This window comes from Gavia stellata, chromosome 3 (genome assembly GCF_030936135.1).
Source record: "Gavia stellata isolate bGavSte3 chromosome 3, bGavSte3.hap2, whole genome shotgun sequence".
Classification (NCBI taxonomy): Eukaryota; Metazoa; Chordata; class Aves; order Gaviiformes; family Gaviidae; genus Gavia; species Gavia stellata.
Window position 1 is genome coordinate 82,901,221 of NC_082596.1, and position 13,046 is coordinate 82,914,266.

The following is a 13,046-nucleotide window of genomic DNA, read 5'->3' on the forward strand; positions in this document are numbered from 1 at the left end:
AAAAGCTCACAAAGATTTCTGATACCCACAGAAATATTCCAGAAAAACTTGCAATGGTCAGAGTAGTCCTGTCTAACATGAGAGGGTTTTTGTTTTGTTTTGTTTTGTTTTGTTTTTTCAAGGAAGACACAATCAGTTTACTTTAGTCTGATGCCAAACAAATGTAAATAATGTAAAAAGCTTTACTGGTTAAAATACACTTTTTCAAGTTAGCTTAAAACTACAAGAAACAGTTTGCAATAGATGAACTAAATACAGTTTGAAATGTCTTTCTTTCCCATGTAGAAAATGCTTTCAAACTAAAAGAGGAAAAAGTAGAGTAAGAAATTTCCCCTTCAAAATTTTTTTCAGGTTCTCTACACAGAAAAAGCAACAAAAAAGGAAACCGCCCTAATGCAAGATCACATCATCAATCCTATAAACCAAACATACTAAATATATTAGGACCACCTTGCTCTCCATCTTTTCCCCTTCACAGACACTTTTTTGGTTATATCCTTTCAGGTCTGCTCCATACCCAGCAACCATCCACCTTCCACTTCTTTCCTTTTATGTCAAGACTTCTGCACCTCCACAACAACTTTGCTATTGCTGAGGATCCTTTATAATTTCTGTGTTTTACCCAAGCTTGCTCTTCCCATGTAAGGTCACCAATTTTATCCCACACTATTTTTCTCACGACCTCCTTTCACTCTCTACATCAAGGTACCCCTCTGTATTTCCCAGACTTCCAGCATCTGAGACATCCCATTCCTCCTTCTTTCTTAAATAAATAGGGGACAAAAAGGTGGGGGGTTGGGTGGGGCGGAAAGGACTTCTTTCAGGCTTTGCATATCTCATGCTACAGGGAGGGTGAGAGAGAAGGCAGGAGCAGGCTGGAGGACTCTGTTAAAGGGCATTATGTGCTGCTCCTGAACTAAGTCTTTGATCAACAATCACAACAGAAACTAGAACTACTTGCACTATTAAAACAGGCACAAAGAGACTGCATTCCTCAAGTTCTAACATTGTGTTTCTTCAATGACACCAAAAATCAATATATTCTTCACAACCTGGTATTAGAAATGTTGGAACCAATCAAATACAGAATTAAGGTGTTTTGTTACAGATATATACATAACATTGAGAAATAGCATTTTGTCCATCTCTCTTAAGAGCACCTTCAAGACTTTCTGCTTTGGGACAAGAAAAATCTCTCTCATTAGAGAAACAAAAGCATGTTTACAGATGCCTCAAAAATTACGTTTCTGGATTGTTTTAGAGCAACCCCTGACTTCCCTGGAGTCACTTAAGGAACTGATTCTGTGTCTGAAAAGTAAGGGTATTTTTTTTAAAAAGGGGTATTAGTATCAACCTGACAATTTATTCAACAAGTATTATTTTCTGGGCTTACCCTTAGTATACGAGAAGCTTCAAATAAAATTTCAGTGCAACTGGCTAACTAGAAAGCTACTTATATGTCACTTTTAGACAATTTATGGGAAAAGATTTTTATCACTGTTCTACACATCTTGCGTGTGTCTCATACCTTTAAATCATCACGGCTACAGTAACGTTACCAAATTACAATACCAGTGCTTTCACAGAACATGCAGAGACAGACAACATTTGAAAGACCACAAAACAGCTGTCAAACTTCGTTATGTTTTCAACACCAAATTTCAAAGTGTCAGGATGCAAAACCTGGGAACAGAAGAGTTTGCCCCACACTGCAGATACAGCCTCCGTCGTCCCCAGTTCTCTCAAGTAAAGGAACTGACAGTAATCATGACTGAGTTTATTCTGAGGCAAAGATAACTAGGTCAACCACCACATACACGTCAGCATAAAAAGGACAAAGATGAGTGGGCCATATTTTGGCGTGCTTTTTAGGGGAGGCAGCAGAAGCGGTAAGGGTATGCCATAAACAGGATAATTAAGGCCCTTGTTCTTTGTAGGACCTTGATTTATCCTCTCCGTGGTAAGCATACCCCATCTTTCGGCTAGTCCCATGCTAATTTCAGTGGGACAGAATCCAGTTGTCTCTCTAAATTATAAACTAAAATGTCTGAAGCCAAGCTCCTTTCTTAAAAACCATAATCAAAGTGAAGTACTAAACTACAAGTTTAGATGTTTTCAACCAATCAAGCCATTTCTACGATGGAAATGTCATACTCTATAATCATCCTTACATGCTTGGGCTTCTGCATCCCTCATCATGTTTGGTGACTCATGGTGGGTTTCCAGCTGCCCAGATTTACATCAGCTTTGCTTTTCTTTGTCTGTGTTCCTTGTCAATGAGCACAACATTATGACCCCTAAATTGCCCTTTTTTCTTCTCAAGGTCAGTTGTAGAATTGATTGCAAAATGAGCTGTTTATAAACACAAAGGCAACATGACAAGTGCAAGAGTTAACATCTATAAGGAGATGACCTTTAGAAGGGAACCAGAACACGACAGAGAATGTCACTGAGAAGATCAACTGCCAACAGGCAGCTACCTACATCCAAGACCCACCTGCTAAATGTTCTCCTTGTCATTGTTTTTGAAAAGCGTCTTCTCAGGCACGTTCACACTGCTTAGCTGCGCTTTTCCATGTGCTTCAGGCCACGATGTAAGCTGCAGCAGTCTCTTCTACCAACTACCTCCCTGGTGGCCTTTGCCCTTCCTGTGCTGAGCACAGATCAGATCCAAGGCATAAGAGACCAAGGCATTTTCAAAGCCAGACTTTATGATCATTTTCACTGGCACAGTTTACAAGAAGATTTTGGAATAATTTTGGATTATTTTAAAACATGTGATTTCAGATGATCAGAGGCAACTGTTGGGCAGCAGCATACCCTATTAAACGCATCCTTGTCTGTTATGTTGACCCTTCAACCGCACTAATGTGACCTTAAGCTTCCCTTGGTACAAGAGCATTAAGCAACACCATCCTGTTCCCAAGCCCATCCAAGGGCAAAGGCTACGCTACCTCTTCAAGAAAAAAGCGGTACTTTGCAACCCAGCTACCTTAACTTCTAAACTAAGCGAATCCTTCCACTCCCTACAGCTTCAACCTTGCACATTCATACTGTCCTTGTTCCAGGCAGCTAACTGAAGCTGCCTAGATCTATTTCTTCAGGGTTAAAAACTGGGTTTTGGTCACCTTAGCTGCCAGTGTAAATACCCAAAAGAGTGCACAGAGGCAGTCATATCTTTCAGCTTAACTCCACAGAAGGCTCAGAGATGGTGAAGAACCTGCATAAAACTAAGAGCTCTCCACAGGTTAAGAGATACACTTACAGCTTAATCTCATCTCATTTTCCCATTAACTTTCTCCTAATGAACATACTGTACCATGTGGATGGAGATACTCAAGGAAACTCTACAAGTGTTATCCAGAATCTGCACAAAAAATCCAGTTGGGAAATATGAAACCAATATAAAGAAAAGCTGATAAAAGAGCATTGTAACAGCCAAAGGTAAAAACCAAAGCAACAGGCAATAATATTGATGTCAGATAGACATCTTTCCTTACTTCAGAACTTCACAGGTTTCTGGCAGTTTTTCTCCTGTATAAAAAGGACTGAGTCTCCTTGTTTTTATTGCATTTTTTTGCTGACTAATACCAAACAATCTCTAGTGCGTAGCAGTGCTATCTACTGGACGTCAGGATAACGACCTTTTGTGCATAGACTGTTTATATAAATAGTTATGGAAGAGTATCTGTCTTCACCATTGCCAAGCAGAGAAAGGAGGTGACCTCCTGAACACAAAAACACAATCGATCAGAATACAACATTGATTTTTGTCATTTTCATGGGGGCTGCAATACAGCATGTGAATGTAGGTTTGCACATCAGACTGTAGCAATCTGTGCGCACAAGTGCACAGCTTAACTCCAGACAGGCGACCTCTAGCTCAAATCAGAAAAGGCCCCACAAAGAGCAGAGACCCCATGGCTCGACACTTCATTTCAAATGGCCTGTGGCCACACACTAGTTCTTCTGCCTGCTTTGTTATTGCACAATACTCAAATAAGTCTTTGAAAGCTGTCTGAAGGTCTAATTCACCCTCCAGCAAGGAAAAGAAAAAAATGGTTGTCTTGCTTCCTATAGATTCATCTTGGGAAGATGAAGGGACTTTTCAGAGAAAACATATGCAAATGAAAACAAAAGTGCTGGTAGATAATATACAAAAAAGCAGTGTCTCTAGAACACTGGAGAAATATTTTTAATATAAAGCTTTGGAGATCTGTTTTATTCTGCCTGTGCGTGTTTTACATACCGATATCCAGATTTTCCTTACTTCCACGGTCCTTTAATATTTTAAGACCTCTTCTATAGAAAGGGTTTTATTTAGCAGGAGAGCAGGAAGATCAGGAATTATGCTTTAACAGAGCATGAAAACAGAAATCAAAAGCCAGAATAACGGAAAACTAAGTCTACGCCAGGTAGTTTGTTGAATGGCACTGAACTGCTGCCAAATAGCCGTGGGTCTAGAAATCAGCACTAAGATGACAAACGGTATTAGAAGTCAAAAATCTGCTAAATTAAACTTTTGGACTCCATTTGCTTTTAAAAGGAAAGACTGACGGACATCAAAAGGAAATAGCTGAAACTGCTTGTGAGAAATGGGCTACATCTTTTCAAATAAAAATAACAGCCTGGCTGTGAATCAACAGTCCATTTATGCAGGTAGACAATAGCTATAAAAGTAATTTAATTCATTCTCAACTTAAATGGGTTGTCTGTGGCCTTTCTAGTATTAAACTGCTGGAATATCTGAGTAAGGCAGTTAGACGTGTAGCACAAGCAGTATATTTTGTGCAGCTCGCTTAAAGAAAACATGTGCTGGTGACAGACAAGTGTCTTAAGTCTTGGAGTCCAAATTCCTGCCCTCCATTCAAGGCCTTTGTGCGACTGGGAGCAACAGACCTTACAGAAAGGAGCCAAAGCTGACCTGCAAGTGAAGCAAAGGTGTGTGCAGAAGCGTTCAGCACCCTTTGCAAAAGCTCTGACTGAACAGCACAAGCTGCTGTTGGCACCTATGCAAACAACTGAAAAATCTTCCTTTTGATTCTGCACATTGGTCTACTTTCTGTTCTCAGCTCATGGAGTTAGCAGTGACATTCAATAAAGGTGTGGAGAAAACAACACAAAAACAAGCCTTCAAATCTGAGAAGACATTAGCAATGTATACCATCACCAATGACAAAACCTGCACAAGACGATAGATTTCTGCTTTGCAGTTTTTGACATGAAGTTATCACTAAGTAGGTCTTAGGTATCATTCAAACCTCATGGAAGTCAACAGGAATTGACCCTATTGACCCTGCATGTATTATTTATTCTCCTACCAACCAACCAAATAAGAAGAAAAATACTGGTACAGAGCAGACAGAAAGAGCAAGGGTTTTTTTACATTTTAATAAAACTTTGACCTCCTCTGCCTCCCCATCTGTCTCACTGAAACAGCCCACTGATGATAGAAGGTAAGATCCCTACTGAAGCATATACACATAGCAGGTTACCAACAAGTACTTAATATGCTGCAAACCACAATATAAATTTATGTGTTTGTGTAGCCGTTGCATACATCACAGTGTACTCATTTACACAGACCTTTCTAAGCAGCTGCCTTTTTAATGATACCATGTTGATGACAACACCTCAGGCCAAAATATTTGCTAAGATCTGAAAATATGCAACTTTAAAATTCCCAATATTTTGAGTTGTGAGGACAAAGTTCAGGCAAACATTCTTTGTTGTTGTTGTTATTAGCAGTCCCACAAGTTCTGCAGTATGGAGGAATTCAGAAGCAAAGTTGGTTAACCAACTGATGGCATTTGTTTATTCTCATACCATTACAGCTATGTTCTTCCTCTAACATGTATTAAAAAAAAAGAAAAACAAATAAAAAATAATTATAATTTGCCTTTGGCAGACAATTGTTGATCTATATAACTGACCATCCTTTAGAAATAGCAATCACCAGAAATAAATTCCACTAGATTTCCAATTAAAAGCCTGCTGTGTTTATATAGATCTTTGTCTGCTACTCTCTAGTAACAGATGTGAAATGAAAGCTGTAATTAATGCTTGGAGACAGGAACTCACTTTGAACTACATTTTGGAAACATTATCTGATGTGTGTAAGCATAACATGCTAATTATGGAGGTAAGTAGCTATGTATAGACACTTGTCATGCATTCCTAGCAATGGCATTCTCTGCTCTCTGCACCTCCACTGAAGGAGCTGGTGGAATTTTCCCCATCTCCCCAGTAGCACAGGAAGGCATGAAAAACACGGTGATTCATCAACACACTTTTAAAATTTCTTTACTGTAAAAGCAGAGTAATTTAATAAACAGCAGTTTCCTCAGTGACCACAGAGCAGATCCTGCAAACTGGTTACCTGGGACTGCTCTAGAGCACTGGATGCCTGGGAAGAGGAACTGTGCAACCACAGCTGGGTTGCAGACAAACCAGGATAAATGTAGTTCTAGGAGCTGGTGTAATAACTAAGGACTCTGCGCTGCTGAGGCCACACCTCAAATACTGTGTTCAGTTTTGGGCCCCTCACTACAAGAAGGACATTGAGGTGCTGGAGCATGTCCAGAGAAGGGCAATGAAGCTGGTGAGGGGTCTGGAGCACAAGTCTTATGAGGAGCGGCTGAGGGAACTGGGGTTGTTCAGTCTGCAGAAGAGGAGGCTGAGGGGAGACCTCATTGCTCTCTACAATTACCTGAAAGGGGGTTGCAGAGAGGTGGGTGACAATATTTATATATAACTTATGGTATTAATTAACGACACGATTTGTGTGTATCATTGTTTGTTTTTTTAAAGTCAATGGCCCACACTTATTTATACCATGGAGCATGACAGGCCAAAGACAAAGGCTGTTGAGCTGTCCAGGATGGTGTATGGGTCCTTGATACACATTCTTTTTAGGTTCAGTTTCTGCAGGGAGTGCATACAAAGTTTTTCCATTTAAGAAATCAGTCATGGCAGTTATTGACTTTATAAGTAAACACTTTGGGGCTACTGTCTTCTACTGATCTTCCTTTGTCTCTCTGCCTCCACCTACAACTTGTGTCCATGGTAGAGGACATCTGAACAGGAGTCCTTTCAACGTCTATGAATTATGTCTGTCTGTATTTAACCATGACTTTAGTGTGCCCTGCTATTTTCTCACTATAACACGCAGCAACATCCACTTCCTGCTGACCATTGTAACATCGCACAGAGCAACTGCACCGGATCTGAAATGAGTTTTACTGTACTCAGAAAAAAATGAATACGCAAAAACCTAGACAAACAAGTCACAGAGAGCAACTGACCTAGAAACTAAAGTGTCTGTGTCTGCAAACAGAATTTGAAAAAACCCCAACGGTGATTATTGATTAATACTGCACAAACATCAACTAGCTGCCTCAGGGAACCCTCACGACTTCGAGGGAGATAAACTATCTAATTACTTCAAGTTTAAAAAACTACAACTGAACATGCTGCTAAAGTAAATAAACACTAATAGATTTAAAAAATCGATGCATGAATAACTGAATATACCTTTTAAGCACAGATAACTCAGCATTCAGTGTAATGAAGTGGCTAGAAACTCTTCAAGCAACCTTGTCAGGGAAGAGACAACTTTTCCAGTTTAACACCTTTTGTAAAAATCAGAGAAATGTTGCTTTCTCATCCAAGTTATTCCATGTTTGTTGCTTCAGCTGAAGAGAAAAAGGAAGCCAGCCACAAAAACTGAGCTCCTAATTACCATCATCCTCCCTCTGATGTGGATGTGGTGGGTACAGCACTACATGTCTACGTGGCTGGTTCAGAAGTTTTTATACATAGACACACAAACCTAACAGATGGTTATAATTATCAGTGGGCAAGCTGCAGTCCTAATTTGAAAGTGAGCAAAAATAGGTTATGTTCTCTCTCACCCTTCCTGGCAACCACACCCAACTGCCGGACAACCTGGAGGCCACTCTCCCCATCAGGGGCTGGTGGCTGAGGGACCACCACACCCCACCCCACCCAGCACAGCTCTCTGGGCACGGGTACACGTTCTCCACATAAACAAGACGGGCACGCATCGAATCATCACCACTTCAAAGGGGAACGTGCCTACCTGGCACTTCAGAGCTTAATTCAAAAGGAAAAAACTAGTATCAGACGTGCTCTGAAACTTGTTTATTGCTTGAACTCAGGCAAACAAGGGTGGGTCTGATGCTGAAAACCTCCATACTGACCTGCACAATGTATACTGCAGTTATTTCCAATCCGCCTCTCACCTCAGCAAAAGCTGCTCTCGAATCCTCTGGTCTGCTCTTCTGAAATTTGCTTGCCTGTATCAGTAACAAACCACTGTCCACAGAGACAACTGCAGCTCATCCCGGAGCCAGCTCAAACACCATAATTTGTGCATCTTGCAGCACAATCCACGTGGTGTGGTTTACGGCGTCCTCTCCAAGGCTAAGGCAGTCTACTCCACAACGTGTACTTAACTAAAACTAAACCAGAATCAACAGCTTTGGGAACAATTCGCCTTTGAACAGCGACAAGAACGGCCGCCGCAGCACTTCCCCTCTCCATATTGCATGCCCTGTGCTGGCCTTGCTTCAGAGGCGACAAAATCCCTCATTCGCCTTCACAAAAGGCTCCGTTTTCAAACATGGGCACCTTCTGCTTTTAGCTCTGGTGTTTATCCTTCCATATTTTGCCACATACCAGCCTAGCACGCAAGCTAATCTGAGCGTTCACAACAGACTTTAAACCTCGTACACCCATGTCCAGAAGCTGGACCTCTCATATCAAGTTTTTCCTGGTGCAGTAAAATGGGGAAGAAAGTAGCAATGAAAACCTCTGCAACATATGATCACTACCATCCTAACTCTGCTCCTTTCCTGGACAACAAAAGTGCTGATAGCCCAGAAGCAAACTTTTAGACAAAAGCAGTATTAATCAAGAAACCGTAAAACATACCAAACAGGAGCCTGCTTTAAGTAATCGAGAAAGGGAATATACATCCCATGCTTCTCACAGGCCAAAAAGGGAAAACATGCACTGTTTTCTTTTACGGAAATTCAGACAAAAAGTATCACAAGCAGATGTCAGCAGACTTGACACTGACACAAAAAGATGGTTGCACATAGACACGAACAAGTTTTGTCATTCACCTTCTCACTAACAGCACAGATTCAGCTAAGAGCCTCAACTCATTAAGTACAGAACCAGGCATCATTCACGCTATGAACTTACTCTGTATGCTAAATCAATATTCCTCCCACGCCAAACAGCAAGAAATGTAGAAAATCTTCTGCTGACCCTTTATAGCTGCAGTTGTTGGCAGCAGCAAAGGAAGTCACTGACATGTTTGACAAAACTTGGCATCCATAGCAAATATCTTTATAGTATTAATTAGGAAGTAGTAAAGAGTTTAGGAACACGGGTATGATTATGTGAGACAAAAATATTATTAAGTAAAGGAAAATTAAACTGAACTCAAACATCTGAAGATATTACTTAAATGCTCATTGCTGGAGAAACAGCTCCTCAAATACAAACAAACACAGAAGTTAACAGTGGAAGATTTGCATAAATAATTGTCTTCCTGAGAAAGCAATGTTTTAAATTTCTTTTTAATTGTTTCTTCTGTATTTTTGAAATTATATATACTTTAAACTACAATTTAGTATATTGCACTTCGTGTATTTTTTGTGTGTGTGTGAAGAAGCAAGCCCCAAAACGTACGTCTTAATTAAGTGCATTCTTCATTAAGGGTACAAAGGTGCTTCCCAGTCTTCTTGCCACTGAGAAAACTAACAAAAAGCTGCCAGACTCAAGAACCATGCTAATATGCTTGTAATACTACAAGCATATAACTCAAAAAATGCCAGCATACAACTTTGCATCTCTTTTCCCCCCACTCAGGATGCGGACAAGGAGGTGCACGAAGCTGAAGCAAAGACGGACCTGTAAGCTAAAAGCCACGACATGGCAATTATATGGTGGTTTATATTCAGGGATGGCAAGAAGTGTTTCAATGGGATGATCAGCCCCTAAGCTCAGAGTGGAGAGGGGCACATGCCTTCCTGATTTATCCCTAATGCACAAGGGACAGATACAGCCAAGGTGCCAAGGCAAATACAAGAGACAGTATGTGCACTACACGGATGAAGCAATTCCTGGCCAAGGGCGAGGACTTCTTGGAGGGAAGGGAGAAGGCAAATGTACGATCTGGACAGTTTTGAACTCCAGTGGCTTCTACTGTCCTGTACAAGAAGTAGTCTGGTCCCAAAGCAGAATGACCAGGAGCCTAATTTCTTCAGCTGCGAGTATGCCTTCAACAAAAGCAAGCTTAATGCACCTTTCAGTCTTTTTTTTAATTTTTTTTTTTTTAACATCAAACATTGACGTATCTTTAAACTGTTCAATACAGTTAAGAGATTTTAGCTTGAAAAGACACCGTTCATTTTGCAATGACATCACCTCCTCCTACAGCACATGCTCATAAAGTTTCATAAAATTATTCAAGTTATTTAATCAGCTTTTCTTGGGGTTTCTGTTCCTGGAGCCCCATTCTGCTAAAGCACTACCATTGGCACAGCAGGAGTGGGGTACCAATGCGAAGGGAGAAAAGAAGATGCTTCTTACATCAGGTCCTGGTTACATGTATAGGACAACAGAGATGCGTTCATACGCATTTTGAAACACACCTTTTTTCCAAACACCTTTTCAATCATTTTTCAGGTGAGGTGGACTCAAAAGAGTAAGCAGTAAAATTAGCAAAACTGAAGGGACAATGAGTATTCAGCAGCAACTGAAGATGTGTCATCATTAGCAGCACACAAACCTGTTTGTCTAGAAACGTACACTGCACTGAGCATCAAGTATCAGAATACCCTAAACTTGCCTTGACAAGCTAAGAAATAAGCTAGGACATGTCTCTTCAGAACAAGGCTATTCTTTGCCTCTTCAAAAAATCACCCTCTTTTACACACATGCTTTTTAAAAGGGGGAAGTGTCCTCCATCTGAGTACACACAATGGCTCAGAAAACATTTTTTTTTATATTGACTCACACTGAGTATTATATTCTAATCTAGTAACACTGGTAGAAAACTAAATTCTTATCAAGTAGCTATTTTTCCCCACATGTGCAGGATTGTTCACATACACTATTCATTTTTTGTTTACTGATTTTTCTGAAAGGCAAAATGGTTCATTTGTTTTGAGAAAAAAACCCATACATAAAGACTTCTGTAAAGAGAACTACCTCAACAACCTGTACTAGCCACTTTAAAGGTAATGTGCAAAGGAATGTAATTTCTTTGTGCCCTTTTTTGCTTTTTATCATAAAGAAATTTCTAAATACAGGGAAAGTTTATTTTTCCATGAAGATATGTTCATGTTTAAAAATAAAGAAGCCAAGCTTAATAAATGAAGCTTGGAATAAAGCTTGTATACAGCCAAATCAAGGGCCTAAGACAGGTGATACAAACAAAAATTATTTATGTTCTGCAATTATTAATTAAAAGAACCCAAACAAACCAAAAAACCAAAACCACCAACCACTGAACCACTGAAAAGTGAGATTTCGCAATCTGTAACAGCCCCTAATATTCCTTGTATCTTTCTCACATTTAGCATAGTTCCAGATTAAGGAAAGATTCATACCTAGTCAGTTCAAGATTAACGAAAATATTTACAGAGCAGGTAAATCTAATCACAAAAACCTTCATTACAGAGCTGAGAAGAATAATTCTGTATGGATTAATTCCTGGTTTTTGAAACTGATAAACAGCTGCCTATTCTGATACACCCCAAACTCTCACTATCTGTATTTAATGGCACAGGTCCTCAACTTGACGATCATTATACCATCCCCTTGTCTACTATAATAGAAAAGGAGAAGCTGATCAGAATTGGATCTTGGCCTGATGGGATCTCAAACAGCAGTCACAGACTAAATCCCACCACATCCTCTCCAGGGACGTACACAGCACATATTGTTGGGGCACAGAGTCTAAAGGAGAAGAGAAAAATGAGAACCCTTTACATAACCCTGTCACTGACGTGTAAAAGCATATGTAGCATGCCAGTTTTTCAAGGTTTCCAAGGGATTGCCTAGCCAGCCCTGAGCTACCTTCTTGTTCCATCATTGTTGGCGAGAAGTCACTAGATGAGGGACACTTCAGCTCTATGTGGATACACAAAGAGCTGGAGAACATTAGAAGGTGAGATATCACAGAACAGCAAAACACACACAGCACTTACACATTCAAAAACATCCCCTCTGGGTATTTTTCTTAATTTTAGAAGAAACTTACATAGATTTTATCTTGCTGATATCGCTGGAATAAGTTGTGCATAATGGAGCCTTCGTGGAGATCTACGAGTGCTGCCATGTCTTCCACGCTCTCTGCGCTTGTTTGATGCATAGGCGTTACTTTTTGGTGTGTGATCGTGCTCTGTTTATAAGTGAATACCTGAAAGAGGGGAAACAAAGAAAATATAATCATCAGACACACATTCAGAAACTCCTCTCTGAGAATGGAGCTTTCAGACCCACTCATATCCAGTTTATCAGCATACAGACTTGTAAAATGTAATAGCCTACCAGTCATACCTTCTTCGAAAGCTTCTCTTACAATAACTGAAGCCTCAAATACATATACGGGAGTCATATGAAACTAGCAAAAACTGACAATGGACTGAGGACTATAAGGTCTTTCCCTTTTTAAGGGCAAATGTAATCTCGTTTCACACTGGACTACTGTCAGACTTTTATCAGGAGAAAAATAAACCAAGCAATAATTGTTCCCGAAAAACCCAAACCCAACCAAACAAAAAAACACCCCTTACAGTAAACCCCACTTATACTCAAATTACTCTGGCAGGACATGTTTTACACTGCAAAACAGCAGATGAAAATTATTGCTCTAATAGGCTGCAAGTGTTTCTATGTTTGATCTGAAATCCACTTGTTTCCATTCAGTTCTCCGGTCAGGACTGCTAGTGGGTCAGGTCACTATTCCTAATCTAAGTAGCACACCCAGTTCAGTGTGCTGCAGA

The 13,046-nt window shown here is 40.1% G+C and overlaps 1 protein-coding gene across 1 annotated transcript in view; it reads right to left on the bottom strand.

Annotated features, from left to right (window-relative positions):
- Positions 1-13,046, bottom strand: part of MYO10 (myosin X) — a 132,420-nt gene that overhangs the window by 79,636 nt on the left and 39,738 nt on the right. The window contains exon 2 of the mRNA XM_059815725.1: positions 12,302-12,460. Within this exon, the coding sequence (XP_059671708.1) occupies positions 12,302-12,412 (111 nt within the window). The 5' untranslated portion in view covers positions 12,413-12,460. The remainder of the gene's footprint in view (positions 1-12,301; positions 12,461-13,046) is intronic.